General features: G+C 38.3%; 1 protein-coding gene across 9 annotated transcripts in view; it reads left to right on the forward strand.

The window, feature by feature from the left end:
- LOC119661442 (kinase D-interacting substrate of 220 kDa) overlaps positions 1-19,984 on the forward strand; it is a 164,546-nt gene extending 144,562 nt beyond the window's left edge. For 6 of the 9 annotated variants that reach the window (XM_038070827.1, XM_038046577.1, XM_038071176.1 and 3 more), the window contains 13 exons: positions 59-301; positions 359-1,336; positions 1,470-2,009; positions 7,308-7,944; positions 8,006-8,171; positions 8,230-8,408; positions 8,469-8,746; positions 8,848-9,018; positions 9,089-9,271; positions 9,447-9,476; positions 17,678-17,786; positions 19,300-19,512; positions 19,655-19,984. In XM_038070827.1, coding sequence (XP_037926755.1) covers positions 59-301; positions 359-1,336; positions 1,470-2,009; positions 7,308-7,944; positions 8,006-8,171; positions 8,230-8,408; positions 8,469-8,746; positions 8,848-9,018; positions 9,089-9,271; positions 9,447-9,476; positions 17,678-17,786; positions 19,300-19,512; positions 19,655-19,815 — 3,888 coding nt within the window. In that variant the 3' untranslated portion in view covers positions 19,816-19,984. The remainder of the gene's footprint in view (positions 1-58; positions 302-358; positions 1,337-1,469; positions 2,010-7,307; positions 7,945-8,005; positions 8,172-8,229; positions 8,409-8,468; positions 8,747-8,847; positions 9,019-9,088; positions 9,272-9,446; positions 9,477-17,677; positions 17,787-19,299; positions 19,513-19,654) is intronic. The other 3 variants (XM_038071035.1, XM_038071110.1, XM_038070962.1) reach the window with 3 other exon arrangements.
- The last annotated feature ends 1,280 nt before the right edge of the window (positions 19,985-21,264 follow it).

The following is a 21,264-nucleotide window of genomic DNA, read 5'->3' on the forward strand; positions in this document are numbered from 1 at the left end:
GGTATTTATTTCAGATTTCAAGAACATTTCTAATTGTCCGATACCAATAATTTTGCAGTATGGTACCACGGCTCTTGTATGGACTTGTCGGAAAGGAAACGTTGAGATTGTTGAAATGCTTTTAAAGGCTGGCGCAAATGTTGATACTGCTGGAATGTACTCATGGACACCGTTACTTGTTGCTGTTTCTGGGGGCTATCTTGAAATTGTAACGCTGCTGTTAGAGAAAAGACCGAATGTAAATGCTTTAGATAAAGATGGTCTGACAGCCTTGGCCATAGCAGCTAAAGAGGGATTTCAAGTAGTCATACTCATAGGAAAAAAAAAAGTATGAAATCAAGAATACCATATATTTCAGGAAATATCAACGGCATTAATGGCAGCAGGAGCATACATCAACATCCAAGATCGTGCCGGGGACACACCACTCATCCACGCTGTCAAAGGAGGGCACAGAGGTGTCGTAGAAGCGTTATTAAAAAAGCATGCTGATGTTGATATCCAAGGAAAGGATCGTAAAACTGCCTTATACACTGCTGTAGAGAAAGGTCACACGGGCATAGTAAAGCTCCTTTTGTCATCTAACCCCGATCTAGAGTTATCAACAAAAGACGGTGATACACCTCTTCTGCGAGCAGTTCGAAATCGCAATCTCGAAATTGTACAACTTTTACTGGATAGACGCGCAAAAGTCAGTGCTAGTGATAGGAGAGGTGATACATGCTTACATATTGCGATGCGAGCAAGATCAAAAGCTATAGTCGAAGCACTTCTGCGAAATCCTAAGAACAGTCAGTTACTGTATCGAGCGAACAAATCTGGCGAGACACCATATGCAATTGACACTCTTCATCAGAAGACGATTCTAGGTCAGGTGTTCGGTGCCCGTCGTTTAAATGCAAACGAAGATTCTGAAGGGATGCTGGGCTATGAATTATATTCCTCGGCATTGGCGGATGTACTTAGCGAGCCGACGTTATCAACTCCAATAACAGTAGGCTTATATGCTAAATGGGGAAGCGGCAAAAGTTTCTTACTTACGAAATTACGCGAGGAAATGAACAATTTTGCCAGACAATGGGCTGAACCTCCTGTCAAAGCTCAGTGGCTTTTATTTGTAGTTTGCCTTCATATTTCCATACTTTTTGGGACAATAATAGGTTTAGGGTCATGGTCAGCCATTTGGGGTGTATGCACGGCTGTAATATTTCTTCTTGTTGTCTATTTTATAATAATAATGATTAAGTTCCTGGGGCGGAGATATGATGCTTATTGGGCATATTCTTTATATCGTGGAATTGGAAAAAGGATTGGTCGACTGAGACTAATTTTGCAGGTAAACAGAACAAATAAATCTTTTCTAGCATAAAATTATAGCCGTCATCCGCCTTTTTGTATGATTAGCTTTTCTTTTTATTTTTCAAGTGTAGCACAAAACATATTGAAAAGTTAATTTTCTACTCCTGCAGGTAGCATTCTGCCATCCGCCTGGTGCTCAAAGTGATTCACAACCGAAACCAGTACGCTTTCACTTTGCAGAAGCAAGCAGTGCCGCCCCATCTGGTGAAGGTGCTGTCGGGCACATGTTGGCGTTACTATTCGAGGCTGTTGAATCTCACTACGGATCGTTATCAACACGGTTGTATCGAGCGTTTCGGCCGAAACCGCTCAAATCTTCTTCAGGGACGCGGCTGCGACGTATGTGTTGTATACCAATAGTGCTAATATTCGAAATATGTCTTCTTGCGTTGATCACTGGTATTGCCTTGATCGTGGTCTACTTCGCCTATCCAAATCAAGTAAATAGAGAAAATATCCTGGTGGCAATGTATGTAGTTTTCGCATTTCTGGCAACGTCGATATGTGCAAATCTACATATCTGGGCTAAAGCAGTAACGTCAATGTTTGTGTCACAAGCGAAGCAGCTAAGAAGATCCATAAAGCAAAATGAAGGAGCACCATTAACTGCACTGGGTGCAGAAGTTGCTTTGATGGCAGATATGGTTAAGGTAAGTGATAACGATTAATTTTTCGATTATTTTGTTTTCTTAAAGAAACCACATAAGGAAAAGGTGAAAGAACTTGATCTAAAGATTTGATAAGAATTTTCTTTAAAATAAAAACGGGGGAAAACAGAAAGGGTAAAATAATTCTTCTAGAAGTATTTAGCTTTGCAGAACATGAAAAAAATTTTCTCCTTCCTTCACTCTTACGGTCCACCTCACCCATTAAAACCATTTGAAAAAGTACAGACAATGTTCTTTGTTGTGGGAATAATAGTGGCAATTGCTTTTAATAGAGTGTAATCCGATTCATTTCCCCAATTTTATCCACATTAGTTCGTTTTGCAGTTTATTGGCAATTCAATTCGAACTATTGACATTGGAGCAATCCACATATTCGAGCTAATGTGTGTACTAAATGCTTACTGGAATTAAACTGACGTTTAAGGTTTGACCTACACTTCTATGGTGCTAGACACAGATGTAGGTCCTTGGATTCCCAAAGTCTTCTTCTCGCCTCCAAGTTCGGAAACTGAGCAGCGTGTAACTTGCGCTGTCCAGTGAGTTCTCCCATTCTTTCGGATTTTGCCTGGAGTTCGTTTCCTACCACTTTGCCTTGAAGTGGTGCCTGGGGATTCTTCTCTCGTCCATGCGCTCTAGATGGCCTGCCCACTGCAGCTTTCAAATCTTAATGTCAACGGCGGTTTATTTTATACGTTCGTACAACAGGTACGGGTGCGGTAATCGAGATGGTGGAAGCGAACGTACCGAAAATGATTTGCACGGTTTAAAAGTGGTAATTTTGACTTGGCAGACGGAGAACGTCCTGGCCAGCCAAAGAAGTTTGAAGATTAAGAATTGGAAGCATTACTCGATGAAGATTGTTTTCAAACACAAGAAGAGTCCGCAGGATTTTTAGGAGTCAGTTAAGCAGCCATTTCAAAACGTTTAAAACAGCCGAATACATTCAAAAGCAAGGAAATTCAGTGTCACATGAACTGAAGCCGAGTGACTTTCAAAGCCGATTTTGCATGTCCGAAATGCTACTGGAACCCCACAAAAAGAAGTAAGAGCGATGAAAAATGGATTCATTATGACAACCCCAAGCGCAAAAAATCATATGTGAAACCCGGTCAACCAGCCAACTCAACGACAAAGCCGAATATTGATGACGCGAAGGTAATGCTCTATATTTGGTGGGATCTGAAGGGTGTGCTGTATTATGAGGTGCTAAAACTGGGTGAAACCATCAATGGAGAACGCTACTGAACACAATTAATCCATTTGAAGAGAGCAATTGCCAAAAAATGCCCGGAATATGCGACCAGACATGAGTCCATAATTTTCCATCATGACAACGCTCGGCCTCATGTAGCAACACCGGTCAAACACTATTGAATAAACGTTGAAATTTTGGAAAAAAAACGGCACGAATTAAGTTATACATCCAATACAATATCCCTCTATAGTTCCAATACAATATCCCTGTATAGTTCTCGTTTATGAGCTCATGAAGCTTCGTGGGCATCCCCACATTTCTTGTCGTAGTCCCGCAGGTATTCTATCCACACCGGGCGCTTTATTCTTTTTGAGCGTGCATCCTGGGTTTCTTCAAGTGTACGTAGTCGATATGCGGAAATTAAGTCGATTAAATATCTTCCCCACGTCTCAAATAACATTCCCTGCCGCATCGATTGGGTTCTTAGGCGAATTTCTACTGTCATTGTTTTGTCAATTTTGTAAATGGATGGTCAATTATGTCTGTAAAGTTATCGTTCAACTTGGAGGCCCACTCATTTATATGCTTTCCTTTAACTTTCTGCAAATTTTATCAGCGTATTTGTCTCGGTTGGCTCTTGTGGGTCGCTGCTGATCTTGTTTCTACACATGCATGTAGCGTTTTACTCGTTGATTGCTTGCTGGTACTCTTCGTCGAACCATTTATTCTTTTTGCTCCGAGATCCGTCTAGTTTGCGTCTTTTAGTTGACTCCACCTCATATGAATGCTATCGAGATTCTGGTGTCGATTCAGCACCTGCAAGAATTGTTCATCTAATGCCATGGCATTTTTCGATTCCATTTCTTCTTGGAATTGATCAATGTGGAACTCGATAGTGGGAGTAACCCCGCTATTCCTTTTATTTACTATCCGGCATCGATATCTTATGAGATAGTGCCGTAGTTTGCCCCGCGGTATGCACGCACTTCAAGTATGTTAGATGCAGCTCGTTTATGACTGAAGCCGCGGTTAATCTGATTGAACGTCATCACATTTGGTGGGGTTCACTTTCTTTTGTGAATCCCTCAATGAAGGAAACAAGTCAATGAGATTACTATGCTCCTGCTGCAAGCAAAATTTATGAGACTGCTCGCATCCTGCCACGAGGCCAATTTGAAGGATCGGGACTACTTCCCACGGAGTAATCGTTGTCGTGTGAGGTATTCCTTGCCGACTCAATTGATTTTTAAAAACGTTTTCCTCTTTTAGGATTCTTTAAATTTAGTTTTACAGTTGTTAACAAATTAATTGAACATAACAAAAGTAAAATATTTTAATAGAATTAAGTGTATTCTTATATATAAATATAACTATAGCAACATATACAACATAACGTTGGAAAATTTCATTCCTATTCGAAGCGCGCCAATTCTTTGATTTATTGGTCTGAATTCTGTGATGTTGCGGGTGAAATTCTTATGGATGACAAACGTTATACTGCACTCTAGACTTCTTTCATTTGTAAAAATAGTATGCGATGGGAAATCAAATATCTCGCTGACTAATTATATCTTGTATTAGGCTATCCACGAACCAAGCTATTTTTTTATGGTATTACTTGGAAACCTAGGCCTAGGAAGGCCTAGACCGGATACCGGTTGTTGCGCCGTTGATGATGATGATTACTTGGAAACTGCTTGGCAGGTAACTTTTAATTTTTTATGCTGAAACAAGTTGCGGTTGATATGGATCCTCATTGAGCAATGCCTCCAATTTAGCGTCTTCGAAGGTTGTAGGCCTTCTGTCACTCACGACAACATTGAAATCACCTTATTTGAAGTGATGAAACCAATTACGGAACGTTGTTTCACTTACATCAATATCTCTGTAAACTTTTCAGAGCTTTCTTCGTATGAAATAAGAAAATCAACACTTCCCGCAAATGGCGTCATTTTCACATCCAAAAGTATACCAAGATCACTAATGTGTCAAAACTGGTTGTTTAGCTAAACATATGCTTGATGCATGACGTTTTGGATATGTCCAAATCGGCCAACACTTATTGCTAGAGTCGTCTATTGATACACAGGTTGTAAATAGATAGTTACTTTTCAACCTGTTCAATGAGTGTTCTAAGAACGCCAGTTCTGAACAGGGAGTGCCTTTTTCCGTTGTCGTTATATTTCGGATCCGAGGCTCAATTTCGGGTTCCATGACAAAAATATACCGTGAACAAGTTTTCAGCATGTTACACAGCCGCCACTACAACGGTATTTGTTCAGGATTACAGCGCTGTATGTGCCTTGTGAATGATGAATTATTTGATTAGATGAGCCGACCGATCATAAATTTGATGCACACAACGCGACTGTGAATATCCTTGCAATAATGTAAAGGGCACAAACAGGTCTTACCTTGGTAAAAGGCGCTTATTTCGTTATTTTCGGCTTTGCTTGCACGAAGCCATGAAGAAAATGTCATATTTTTGCCAAATCGCCTCCCTGCACCATGTATATAATATAGAGGATCAAGGTCAAAAGGTAGGTAATATTTGAAAATATAATCATAGACGATCGATTTGTCTTAGACTTTGAACTGTAGTAGGCTACCATTTTGGGTCCTCCCCTGTCAACATTGTCAAGAAAAGGGCTTTGCAACAGAACCCAATTATGGAATCATGGCCGTGTTATCAATGACTACCAACGTGGACGTGTACTCAAATACGCGTTCAAAGAGAATATAACTCAGGCTATTTATCGACAAAATTTCGGATTAGAGCGAATGAGTTTGGAAATGTTTACTTCACAGAATGTTGTCACATACTGGCCTTAATGTGCCTTTTTAGTTGTACTTAGTTCACTATTTTTCACCTAACGAAATATGCCAGCTTTTATTAATCAAAATAAGCGCCAATTAATTCGAGACACTTCTGCCAACGAGGTAAAAAATCACGTACACTTCTCACTGCTGGTATGAAGAAAGCATTTTTATGGCTGCTTAATTGGGGGGTCTGTTGAATATGGTAGATGGGGCAGAGTTTTATACTTCATTATACGATCTTACGTCATGACGCAGTATCACTTCATTTCTATCGAGCAATCTAGGCCGCTAAATATAAGATTTTACTTGCATTTCATCGCTTTAAGCCCAATATTTCTGTGCATTAATAGTTTCACCACATTATGAAGAGAACAATGGATTTCTGCAGACAATCAAATAATCACAATTATCTTCTTCGATTTAAAGCTCAGTTTTAGCATGCGTTTTGGAGCCAATTCAGCATCTAGCCATTGTGCGGATCTGCAACGAGATCTACTTTTCATCACATCAGGATTATTTCTGCTATAGGAGAGCAGAGAGCTACAAATTTCCATTCGAAGCGCCATGTTCTGCTTATTAAGTTTATCCGAAGTCCACTTATCAAGCTTCTTCGCCTTTCCAAAATGTTGTGTGCCGGGAAACAACTATCAAATAGTGTAGAATCAATTTGTCTGCAATATCTCTTACAGATTCATATGTGTCAGATTTGAATTCATTCTTTCGAATAATAATCATCAACAGTCGCGTTACAACCCGCGTCAGGTCTAGGCCAATCAAAATTTCGAGGTCCTTTGATCTCGGGCCATGGTCGTCCAGTTCTGTTGCGTACGGTTTAATCAATGACTGACATTATGTGTTATGTAAAGGACTGAAGATTCTTCAAAGGACGTTCTTCCCAAAAGCGATTACAAGCTCACAAGTCTTTTGCATATAAGTTGCACGTTCCCGAAAAGGACGTGGAAACTAATTGTGTAACGAATAACATTTTACAGATTTGGCATAATTGTTATTCAAATATTGCGATCTAGCACACATCCCATTACACTTAAATCAATGTGCAATGCTAGAAGTAGCCGTTACGTCTATTTTGTTTCCCCTTTCTTCTCTATATTTTTTTTCGAAATTATAAAATGTTACAACGATTCTCCATTACCGGTAATTTTTACTCCTCCAGATTGGTTTTAATAGATTCTTCTAAAAATAAAAATTTCGAAATAATTTTACTTGACTAAACAAAAAATAACTTCAATTGATCTTTTTTTCAGTGCCTGGATTCATTCACGAATCAGCAGAGTCGTCTAGTTGGAATTGTCGATGCCTTAGACTCCTGTGATACTGAACGAATTCTATCAGTATTGAGTTCCGTTCAAACCTTGTTGATGTCACCGAGCCGGCCATTTGTTCTTCTAATCGCTGTTGACCCCCACGTTATTGCCAAAGCTGCCGAGGCTAATAGTCGAAGACTTTTCACCGAGGGTGGAATAGGCGGTCATGATTTTCTAAGAAACCTTGTACACTTACCCGTCTACCTACAAAATTCTGGCTTGCGAAAAGTTCAACGGGCACAAATGACTGCTTTGGCATTCAAGCGAAATTATTTGGATTCACAATCCGATGAACAAACTCTTGGCCATTCAGCGTCTGCACGAAGATTATCCAATGTATCGGAAATAATGTCAAGCCAGGAAAAACTGCGGACACCACATAATGCTGGAAGGGGAGGCTCTAAGAAGCTACGACTCTCCGAATCTGTGGCAAGCTCTGTGGCATCAAATTTGCATCGTTTGGGTCAAAATCCACAAGGCGTTTTAGATTTATCGAAAATCATCCTAACTGATGATTACTTTAGTGACGTGAATCCCAGAAGTATGCGCCGATTAATGAATGTAATTTACATTACAGGTAAGTCATAATTTATTTCTATTTGAGTGATCCTATTATACAATCCATTGTCTGTTGGTAGTTCGTCTCTTGAAAGCATTCCAAATAGAGTTTAGTTGGTACCGATTAAGTTCATGGATTAATTTGACTGAACAGTGGCCAATGAGAGCAAGTATGATAGTGTTACAGCACGAGCAGAGTGGCGATAGTTTAGAGGATACCGTGTCTCTTCAAGCAGTATATGACAAGTGAGTATATATTATCAGAAATCAGTTCCAACTGTTTAACAAAATTTATTCAACTCAGAGTTCGCCAAAAAATTCCATATTTACGTGAAGCAGCTCCACTGCTGGAATTAGATCGCGATGAACGGAAACTTGATGCTTTTCTTCAACTTCACAAATCCGATCTATTGGTTGCAGATTTAAGAATATTTCTACCTTTTACTATTAATTTAGATCCTTATCTAAGGAAAGTTTTGAAAGGTAAGTTGTGGAAGTAATTTTAATTATGCTTGTATGCAAGGGTCCATTTCGTCTTTGCAGAGGATCAACAAGCTTTTGAAGATGAAGGAGGTATTGTGATACAACCAAAGCAAGGTCTTCCACCGATTCGTATACCACAAAACCCAACATCGCCCCCACAATTGATCGCTCCTTACCCACAAATTCAATATCCTTATGATCCATTCTATTATCCCGCTGCGACGGCGGCATTGAGCAACCAAAGTTCCGAGTCTCTGAGAAGAAGAAAAGTTCAACAAGCCAATGAGGCTATGTTCTCATCTACACCAGCAACACCAGGGAGTGAGAATGCATTTCCGGTAATTGTTATATTTTCTGTTTGGTGTCAACTAGAAACCCAATTTCGTTAAGCACATCACAGTAATCGATGATGATCATTATTTTACTTTTCAATTCGCAGGAGGATATTCTTCAAATGCATTTATCTGAGCTAAGTACAGATGGTGTGATAGCTTTAATAGAAAGAATTGAAGACTTGAAACCAACATTGCCAAAATTAGAGCCTATTTTACGGCAAAACGCCATCAATGGTAGAGTTTTGAAACATTGCGATATAAATGATTTGAAAAATGTAAGCATAAGTCAGCAATCATCGAACTCATTTCACTTTTAATATCATTAATGTATGTTCTTAATAATAGGTCCTGGAATTATCCTTCGGCCATTGGGAACTATTCCGGCTGCTTATTACAGCACTTCGCAATTCTGAAAAAGCCCAAAGTAAAGTGCGATACAACCCAGAACCACCGGCAGTTGATATTTCTGATAGTATAAGTGTTCCGGTAACGCATAGCCGAAAGAATTCCAGTCAGATGGAGAAACAGGTACGTTTAAATACCCACGTAATCCACATACAATTATTAAGCTCAGTCTCACAGTCTAACGTCTGATTCCATGAAATTTGTAAATAAGTGTTTCATGATTTGTCCTTTCGTTGCTTCACAATTTGCAATTTAATCACGCGATGTTTTTCTAAATATTATTGTTTTGGAAATGCAGCCCAAAATTCATGATTACGAATATATCCAGGTAAAAAGAAATTAAAATTCAGAAAAACAAAATTCAATTAAATGTTGTGCTTTGTTAATACATGTTCAAACTTCACATTTCACCATCACAGTAGAAGTAGCTCGGGGTAATATTCCGGAGAATAGATAATTTTAACGATGAGTAATTTTTTTTTATGTATTATGTATCTCCCAAAATGCCACGGTGAACTTAAATATTATTGCCAGTAGCTTCTTTATGTAGATTCTACCCAATAAAATGTTTTGTTCATGGCCAGAACCGGGCCTTTTTTTGTCGAATAAACTGTCGGGTGTTCTTGAGTGACCAGTAAACCGCCCGTTCTTACTTTTATAATACGTTTAATGTAGTAAATAGTGACCTGCGTTATGAAATTGCTTCATCCATCAGCGCAACTTAGATGACGTAGCGTTTCACAACTAGCGCTATTGGTGATCGACGCATCGACGAACGTCTTAACACCTAAATTTATCCCGGTGTTGTTGGCCCTGTCCTCTAGGGTTCTGGGTGCTAGCGGACAATAAAAGATTATTAACGGCACCTCGCGGTAATGCAGACAAAGATATTGTGTTGGAGCAGTGGCGTGATACGCCATGATTACATCCGCGATCGATATGGAGTTGCACCGATTGTGGAGAAATTGTGTATTTTTGGCGGCTTTTTAATTAATGAATTTTATAATCATTTTAGCATTGTTTTTTGCGGTCAAAGTGGACTCTTCTAAACAAGAGTGAATGGCTGATGGGAAACACATCTTCATCTTAAACCAAAAATTCAAATGCTTTCTTATTCTGTATTCTTGCCTCTATAGTTCGAATCACGATTACAATTTTACCTTACTAAACAATGAAATGGCGTAGCAGTAGTAGTAGAGTATTCGTAATTCTGTGTCCGAATATCGCGGTTCAAATCTAACTGGTGGTAGAGAGATTTGTATCGTGGCTGGATGTCGGATATCAGTCGACTCAGCTCTGAATGAGTACCTGAGTCAAATCGGGGTAATATTCACGGGCGAGCGCAGTGTTAACCGCATTGCCTCCTACAGTGGACTGTAATGTACCGTTACGATCTAGTATGAAGTGCTCTAATACGCTCAAGGGCCTGATCTAATTGGCTTGTCGCAGCAACGTTTATTAAAATGGACTTTTTATAGGAAAAGCATACACTAATCAGCTATGCCTGGTCCATACATCTTGATAGACATCGTCTGCAGCTAGTCTGGTGGTCCCTTTTTTCTTCTTTCTTCTTTTGAAATGCTAGTTGTGAAATTTGCTGCCCGTCTCGTACCTGAAAGAAGTGTTGAGATTGCTCGCTGATTTTTACACCCATATTTTCCAAAAATTTAGAACAAAGCCACTAAAGGTACTTGCCGCTATTTGTGTAGCAATTTCCAAGATTTCAAGGCCCACGAAAATGTGGTTAGGAACCAGTCCATACATAGCCATTAAAACTCTCATTGCTACTTTGGATATTTCTTGCTAAGCATATTTTAAAGAGATCTACAGCAGATAATTCCGCATAAATCGGTTTCGGGATGTTAATTGTATTTTCGTCAAAAGTCGCTGGGTGGCTGGAAACGATCTCGCATGTTTTCTGCCTTCAGTTGAAGATACCTCAAGAAATTGGGGCAGTAGCTATATTTCGGATATTCTTCTGCGGAAAGCATGTGGTCGAATGTTGCCCACACAGCATTTTCATATCTTCAACAGAACCAGGGTTACTTAGAATGGCTCAACCATAACACTTCGACATTTTCTCTGACACTTGTTAGCTAAAGTAAGGGATTTACACTTATGCCGTTTACCAATCAACGATTTATGTTTCTGTGGCGGACTTTCACCTTCTTCATCTTTACTTCTTTTTCGTTTTCTTTCTGCCTCATTTTGTTTTCAGTTTCTTCAAGTTATCTTTTAGCTTTCACAAATTGGGTGTTTTTTTGGCCGATCTTAAATACCTATACATCAGGCGATCCGCTGTAAGGAGCCTCGCCTAATCACGTTTAGAACGTTTTAGAATTACCGTTGCTTTACCTATTTTTGAAACAAATATCCCTTATTATTTGCTCATCTCTAGGCACTCATAAAGAGTTAATATGATCACACTTGCCATCCCGTTTGGTGTTAATTGTAAATTTGCAGTAATTTTCTATTTGGTTCTGTCTATACCGCGGCTGCGAAACGTTTGATATCAATGTAATTGAGTTGTGGGTATTGGTTATCAACATTTTTATTTCAAAAGTCAATCTCAGAAATTTTTCGCGGGAGAGATCTTAATTTTTTTTTATTAAAAAACCTGTAAGTTAAAATATATATATATAACCGCGCCATACATAAATGCATTTAGAAAAATAACTAACTAATAAATACTTATTTACTTACTTCATGGTGTAAAAATGACAAAACTTAACTAATGTCAACCTAAATGATCTCAAAAACAATGTAGAACACGTGTACATTCAAACAATTATTATCTCATCAAATGGCAGTATTCACTGTAAATTACATTCAAAAATTCATTGTCATCAGAACATTGAAAATAAATCAAAAAAAATATCACGCTCCGAAAATTAAATGAAAAATGTGAGTGGCTCTAATTATTTAACCACCCTCAGAATTAAGTAAACATATTGCAGTTTATCTTGCTTAAGAAAAAGACTGGCCATCATATAAGAATTTTGCGAGAATGTATGAATGAGGAACCCATGGACCATTTCCTATGAGATTGCCCCACCTATGCACCCATTAGACGTCAGATGTTTGATGCTGATGAACTCAAACTACACTGGGTAAGCGGAAATCCTACGGTAAATAAACAATTCCGGGATATATTGTTAGACGGGGGCATCATCAAGTCTTCACTTATACTTATTTATCGAAAGGCATCAGAACCCCATTTCAGAATTATCTTTAAAAACTTTCGTTTATCGGCATTGAGTGTTATTATCACTTCTTTTAGGAATAGTAATAAGCACGTATCGGAAAGACCCAATTTGTAAATTGCTCTTTGTGCAGGAGCCGTTCTATGCAGGGGCGGATAATATTCCTTATTCTTAGAAGAAAAGATGGTAGCAAGCGTAGGGCTTTTTTTTGCTTTGTTGGCCTTATTATTTCATATTGCCGTTGCTCTCCATTTGGTCTAGTCCAACATCATGTGGATGTGGACTTATGATCCCCCATATCCCAAACAATAATCTAGCTTTAGCCTAGCTTAGACTCAAACTATTGGTGATTTAACTTTAATATAATTCACAACCTTGCCGTGTTTTTGCGATTATACAAAGGAGCGTTTTTCCACCTGTTGCCAGGGCAGAGGTGAGGCAGCATCTGAAGAGTTGCCTTTGCCCTGGACGAAGTCGTTAGTCCTTGCAGTTTTTTGATACTAAGTATATTAGCCCTTCACTCCATTGTTTGTTTCGCAGATAATTTCCAGAAACTTGTGATCGCATAAATCTTTTAGACCTGCGTATCTGGACCATCAAAATTATTGATCAATGTCCCTACGAATTGACGATAGTGAAAGTTGGAATTTCGCTAATATTCAATATCATCTTCAATGCCCATATCAATCTGCAACAATCTGATTAATATGTTGATCGTATGCCGTCTGTTTAAGGGAGAAATTGACGGATTTGACTACGAAACGAAGAATTGCCACTTTTCATATAAAAGTGTCTCCGAGAGTGAGCCAATCGCAGCTGTTTAGTGAAAAAATGATAATTATTAAGGATTTAATATTGGTATCTCAAATCAGCAATGATACAGAAGAGTTAATATTGAGATAGCAGCTATCGGAAAATATGTACAACATATTGAAATTGAATGTTAATTATACAAATGATGTGGAGGGTCAAGTGACCGAGAAACCAAAAAAATGATATCACTTGCTCCCCAGCAATTCTACCCGAGTTCTTCTTTCAATTAACAGGAAAAAATATGTTAAAAAAAATTAAATTTGCAAGAGAACATGTGATCCAACAATGGAGAAATGTTTTATAGTCATTCTTCTTGATGACCATTGTCGACCAATTGGAGCATCCTGACATCGGTGAAAAATATATGTAACAGATCTTGTAATTATAAAGACAATTTTGCAGACAGTTTCCTGTTAAAGACCAAGCTTTTGGTCCACTTTCAGGATTGGAACTCCCGAATTTCGGGAAACAAGACGGCCTGTTCTCTGGTGGCGTTTCAGCAGTCGAACATTTACTTGTCTCCATACAGCGTGTCATAGCAGCGGCACGCAGCGATTTAAATAATGCTATTTTGTATATAATGATAATAGTGACAAAAAACGACAATTCAAAAATAATCGATGACTCAAGGTGAGGAAATAAAAAAAGCTTTGTGTGGACTAAATTTTTGGAAGTTCGGGAGCAAAGATTATAGAATTCGCAGGTTGCTTCGAATATGTTTCTTACGCAAACTTTTATTATTTAGTGTTCATCAATGTTAAGCAGATACTCTCTGATCTTCCAGTAAACTTATTGGTAAATCAAAAAAACCGGCAAAGAAAAAGAAATTTTCATAAGTTGAACTCTAATGTTCATAAAAAGAAACATATAAGAGAATGTCGTCTCTCAGTTGCTCAGACTTTAAGCTGAAAATACTGTCTATACCAAGCGGACGTCTGACGTCCAATGGGTGTTGTACCCACCTAACATCTCTGCCGTTTTTGGATATGGGCTCTTAATTAGGAGAATTGAATTCAAAGAGCTCTCCCTCACGATTTAGAGTCTAAACGCCCATCAAGGATGGACTAACGTAAGGGAGGCAGATATATGGGGTGAAACACAGGCAGACAAGAGTTAGAACGTGTTGGGTTCCTCAAATTGCATTACTAAAACTGAGCCTTGTACAATTTTAATTCTGGAAAGTAAACTTTTCCCTATTTTGTGGAAACTTGTAGAACTTAGATTAGGCTCAACGTGGATCTTTTGAGACTCCCAAGTGCATTACAAGGGCCAATTAGAATTAACGGATAAACATTTTGTTTTTGTCGTCACAAAAAGTCAAACTTCCCATAAAATCGCAAAACCGGTTTCGGTGAATGCAGTCCATCATATCAGAAAAAAATTAAAATGACACACTAAGTTGGATACAGAGTGAGACGACCCACTACGGAAGCTGCCACAACAACGCGGCATCATTCACAATTCATATAAAAGCCTACTCAAGGGCACCACGCCATTGGAAGATGTAGCGACATGCACGAACCTACAGCTTCACTTTTAGAGTATACGCAGAGTATTTTTGGATAGCGAAGTTTCATAGCCGTCCCGTAGAAAGGAAACCGTTCATCTCCGAAAATAGTGTTTGGGTTTCGTCCGTAAGCCAATAACCCCCAAGTGAGTGATGCGACATCGATGTTCATTATTGTTTTTTTGCGTCGATGCTTTGCTTGCGATATTTTTCCAGTATCGATATTTTGGGCCGATATGTTGGCTCGATATTTCATTCAGCACAAAAGCTTAAAAAATATATATATCTAATGGAACATTAAACGCGATGTCGTTGTTGCTGTTGTTACATATGGAAGGAATATTATGATAAAGGCTACCGAACTAGCTCTTGGAAAGAAAAGGCATACTTAAGTAGATGGATACTTAAACTTGAGCGGTTATTGGAACAAATTAAGAACATAGTCAGTTGATTTAGAAGGAATAGGGATAAGATGCAACTGATGAGCTTAGGAAGAAGACTGTCAATACAACTCAAAAACCTTTAATTCAATCTGTTTCCACAAGGTAGAATTCCATTTTTTGTTTGGTCGAACTGCTTTTAGTGTTTTGCCTATAAAAACAGTAACAGATGTTCAATTTCTTCTTTTGTATTACTTTTCCAGCCAACTGAATCTGCTACTAAGGCATTATGTGGTGAGAAATTCTTTCATTTTTCTTGGTCTAAACGTAAGTTCCTTTTAATTTTGACATGAGTCATCGTTAACTTCTGAAGTTGACCATCATAAATTGGTTCAAGTAGCTTGGAAACCTTGAGCCGGAGTAGATACCCCGAATTCGTTGCCACGCGAATTTTAGACTCCATGTTTGAAGTATGGGCTGAAGTCGTGAAATATTTGCGTTATGGCGACGTTATGACCGAAACACAATTCCGTTGCGTCCGGCACGCTGATGAGAGAAGTTGCGGCCGGCACGCAACTTTAAGATTTAAGGTCGGCAAAGATCGCTCCACGTCGGCAAGGTTCGGTCTGATGTCAGATTACAGCCGTTTGCAGTATGGTGGCGCTTATCGTTTTCGGCTGTTACATCTTAATGTAACTAATTTACATGAATACGTTTTCATACGACAGCTTCCTAAACGAATTCATGCTAATTAATCCCATTCAAATGTAACAGCCGAAAACGAAAAGTGCCGCCATAATGCAAATGACGCAACAAACTCTCTCTCTCACTCAACGCAAGAGTTCGATTTTCCGAACTTTGCTGCGTGCCGCATTGCGCACCGCACTTATTATATATTACCTCATACAAGTCCGTATAATGAACTTCATTTGACGGCTCTCTCACTGCGGACGGACGCAGTCACTCCGCTGTTATGTTTAGGCCATTAGTTCCGTATGAACGGGGTTTCCACTACATAAACTTATTTTTATTTCATTCACTTCCTTTCTGTTCGTGGTGTAAAATTTAAAATTAAAATAAACACTGAACTGATCGGCTAACATGCACACTCTATGCCCAAAGCTGATTAATACGATGTTTTCATCGACATCGATATCTTCTAATCCAAATATCGATATTTGCTAACACCGATATTTTTTTACGATGCCGCAGCATTACCTCAAGCATGTAGCAGAGTAAATAGATTGGTATTTTTTGATTTGAACATGAAACAGAAGTATACTCTAACGTGGGGCACAATAGTTCTTTAAGGACGCGGTGCGACTTTCCCTTAACAGAATAATAATAATACTCTAACGTGCTGTGCTATAATTTGTTACAAAACTCAACCTTAGGCATAGAACAACCCTTTGTTTTCCAGTATGACAACAACCCTTAGTACACTTCCTTCTCGGCGCAAGAATGGTTATATCCCCCCCCAAATTTGCTAGAACTCAAACTCCATATATGGCATATCGTCTCCTAAAACTATTTCCAGAAGGCATTATAGGAAGTTAGCACCGGAATCTCCCCCGATGTGATTCAGTAGCTTTCCAATTCGACTCATTCTTGTCTTATAGTTGTAACTGCGTCCATAACCATAAAATTGAAGTTCGAATTTGGTTAGCTTTCAAATCGAATCCGATCATTTTTCCTGCTTTGCCACTCGATTATGTTTATTTTCATTGCCTTTCTTGTTTTATCTGTGTTACGTGGGAATAAATGTTTTGGTCTTTTCATTGTATTGTCCCATATGTGCTTAGAACGAACTTTTCAGCCTCCTCTCTCCTAGACCAATTTTTCTTAGTAGTAGTATTAGACGGATATGGCACAAAATACAACAACAGCAAAGGTGAAAACCTTTTCTTTTCACTTGAATCTAAGTACGCTCATATAAAAGTACCATTTAGTACATTTTGGCCAGATTTTTTTAATACCATAAAACAATATTGGTCCGGGACGTTTTTAAAATAAGAATAGCGCGCTCGACCAAATAATTCGATCGATGCGATTAGCTTTATGTTTTTTGCTTTGCTTGATGGAATTTATGATCATCTTAGACATGATAAAATTAATTTAAAATATAAATACAGCTAGTCCTTTTGGTCTGGGGCTAGCGGAAAACACTATCTGATTGGGTGATTAGGTGAATGATGATGAAGATTTCAAGACGACAATAGTTACGGTGTGGAATGTTTGGGTTTCAAAAGTGAGACTTCGAGGACCCTTGCTTTTTCGAGAGGAGATACAATATGGGGTAGGTTGTAATTACGACTGGCAACTTTATTGAATCGCAGAGAGATTCTTCTGAGTATCCGGATTGAATTTGATATTGGACAAGCGATATATTTCGAATAATAGTGTCACTTTCTGTTAACGTAATTTATTCCAGTAATTTAAGATAATCCACACATTGTACTGTTTCATTAAGTGTGCACCTTCAATTAAACACCTCAGACTTCATCGTCTCCATCCTAAGATGTTGTGTAGTCACGTGAATTTGTTTAAATATTCTTGTTACTTTGAATAGTTCTGATTCATTATATCTGAATGTTTACTAACATCCAAATTCATTTTTGTATTGTAGGTTACATTGGAGGAACAAATGATTTGCGGTGCATTGCAAACATTAAACGAAGACGCATACGAAGACGTTGCAATCAGTGAAAGAGCCAGTCCTTCTGGATTGCCAACAGGTGAGATGTTAGCACAACACTTAGCACCCATTCGGGAAAGTTCTGAATTTGGTTCACCATCCGATGAAGGTGGTAATCATCACTATCATCATAGTATCTTGAATAATAGTAATACTAGCGGCAATAATGACCATCATCCTTACAATAAGCAAATGAGTAATGATTTACTTGTGCATTCGCCATCAGCTCCACAAAATAATATGATACAATTAGCCGATGAACCTTTGCCTACCGTAATTGTAATGCCTTCCGGTGATCATATCAACCTTGATGATACCCGCCTCTAATACTTTTTGGTTTGTGTTTTTGTGCACTATTTACGAGTGTAGTCCATCAATCTAGAAGTAACAGTAACAAATGCAAATTTCAAAAAAATGTAAAATATGAAAAGAGCTTAACTGAAAACTAAACGAATAAATCGTTCAACATGAACTTTTGTAATGCTTACATCCACAACTTGGCTGAAAGGTTTATTGTCTTTTAATTCGGTTTCTGGGTTGCTCAAGACCTAACACTCACTGCAAGTTTTTTTAAATTGTTTGTAACACGGAAATACACTGCGCCTGTTTTGGTTTTTGATCATAACTATATAATTTTCAGCATTTTTGTGTTCGAAACATAATTGTTTTACTACACACTTGGTTTTTGGTTTGGATATTTCAGCACTTAGACATTACCATCTTAATGCCTTTGTACTTCGAAATTTGATTAATATTTTTTTCTGTAGACGATAGAGATTTTTTCGAATACACTGCTGTTTTTATAAAACAATTTTTTTCCCATAAGTACTTATTTGTTCCATGTTATATCCTCGCAGATATTTACATAGGAAGATATAGAAAGTGTTGGCTTTAGAAAACCAATAAAAATTTAGCTATAAGTAAATGCCACGCGTTCATTACATATCGACTACAATATGAAAAAGTATTAAACTTCGGACTGAGGTGCATTTATAACCATTCGAGAAGCAATTGCATGGGAAGTAAAGTACTTAGAACAAATAACAATAATTGATAAGTGAACAAATTACTAATAAAATGAATGAGACGTGAACATTTCAAAATATATCAATTCATATGAAAGTATTTTGCGTTTTATTTTCAATCGCCTATTTCAAAGTTTTTGCATGTTGGGGTTTCTCTTTTAATCAGTCTGAAACTAAGTGTGCTTCTAACACTGCCATTAAAAAAGTAATGGGTTTTTCGGTGAACAGATTCTTTCTAATAATTATGCAGCAATTTATGGTTATCTTTACCTTAATATTGTTTGGTATATTTACTACTTACTGGTGTTAAGTTGATACTACTTTATTGCAGATTACAATGATTTAAATAAATCATCAACCAATTCACTGCACTATTTGTGCAATTTATGTGTTTTTTCGTGAATTTAATACAAAGATTAATTTTGTGTTTTTTGTATACGTCAACGTTTTCTGTTGTTGCCTTAAGTTTTTTTTTATTATTTGTTGTGCTCATAACAGTTCTCTCGCAATCATTCGCTAAACTTTCAGACCTTGAACTAGCTTTGCCTGGCACATCAATTACAAATCCAACGGTAACGACTTTATCTGCTCCCTTAGCGACTACAAATCGTCCGCCGGAATCAATTTTGAAACCTTCAGGAAGCATTAAGACTGATAAGCGCGTTTCTATCAAACCTAATAATAATGTGGCGCATATGGAATTGGTGTGTGAGAAGAGGAACCGTTCAGTATCAGCATCAGGTTAGTGGGATTTCTTTTTCAATGTGGTTGACCAGGAAGCTGAAGTAGATAATATTTTCTATGCACCAAACATATTGTCTACCTTAGCTTCTTTCTAGAATATTCTCATTAATTTGTCTAAACTTAACGATTTTCATTTTAGGGCCTAGACCAGCGTCCTTAATTCTAACTCGTGGTGTCGACCACCCACATTTCAAGCTTGTGCGATCATCTTCCGTCGATTATGATGACGGCGTTGATTCGCAACCACTCAAAAGTGATGAGGATGAGTCTTCTCCATTAGTATTCACGACAAACAAATGATAGTAGAAAATTGCCAGTATAGAGGAATTGCAGATAGAATATCCAAAGTTGTATTACTCTATTCATCTAAGTAGAATCGTTTAGATTCGTTATAAAAGTGTTACTTACTAGGTGCACCCAATTAAGTACTTATTTATATTATAATAAATATATAGCTATATTTTTTCAACGTTTGCTGCAGAATATGTTTCATTTTGGAAGTTCGTTAATATATAATACATAATACTTTTTAGGTAATTTCTTGAATTAAAAGAAAAATCAATTTTGCTTTTTCCTAAATTAAAGGGCAGAACCATAATTATTTATTATTTTCCCCAGTTATCACAATCTCAGCAGATGCCGGATTTTACCTAATATTAGCACTAAGTGCCAAGCATTTAGGCTCGGACGATCCTACCTACTTAAAAACTAAAAGGGGCGCTGGTGGTGGTGGCCGGTGGTAGGTCAGTGGGAGAATCCGTCGAGTACTCCCCGCAACATCGAGCACGTATGCAGAATGGTGTACTTCTGCATGGTTTGAACCAGACTGTGCGAAAGTCCCAGGACATCAAGGGAAGCCGTCAGGGATTTAGGTACAATACCTGTCGCTGACAATATTATGGGAACTACAACCACCCGCTCGAGATGCCAAATTTCTTTGATTTCCCGAGCCAATGGCTCATAGTTCACCTTCTTCTCCACGTATTTCCGTTCAATGTTGCTATTGTGGGGGATAGCAACATCAATAGTACTGCTTGCGGCTCATATCGGTTATTATTTTATTATTATTATTATTATCCGAGTTGTCACAATCTCGGCAGATGCCGGATTTTACCTAATACTAGCACTAAGTGCCAAGCATTTAAGCTCGGACGATCCTACCTACTTAAAAACTAAAGGGGGGGGCTGTTGATGGTGGCCGGTGGTAGGTTAATGGGAGAATCCGACAGGAACTCCCCGCAACATCGAGCACGTATGCAGAATGGTGTACTTCTGTATGGTTTGAACCAGACTGTGCAAAAATTCCAGCACATTAAGAGAAGCCGTGAGGGATTTAGGTACAATAACTGTAGCTGATAATATTATGGAGACTACACACCACCCGCTCGAGACGCCAAATTTCTTTGATTTCCCGAGCCAATGACTCATAGTTCACCTTCTTTTTCACATATTTCCATTCAATGTGCTATTATGGTGGATAGGAACATCAATAATATACCAACTAACAGTACGCCAGGCTTGTTATGTGCAGTACGGCGATCAGCCAGAACTTGCCGGTCCCAATACATGCTGTAAGCAGAACTATCAAGTACTGTTTGCGGCTCATATCGGTAAACCGGACATGTTCCTGTGATCAGCCCATGCTTGTATGCAAGGTTTTGATGGATAACTTTACACACAGCATTATGCCTGGTGATGTATTGCACCGGTGCCATAACAGTTCAGCCAGAAATGAGATGATCCAACGTC

The sequence above is a fragment of the Hermetia illucens genome, chromosome 1, assembly GCF_905115235.1.
Source record: "Hermetia illucens chromosome 1, iHerIll2.2.curated.20191125, whole genome shotgun sequence".
NCBI lineage: Eukaryota > Metazoa > Arthropoda > Insecta > Diptera > Stratiomyidae > Hermetia > Hermetia illucens.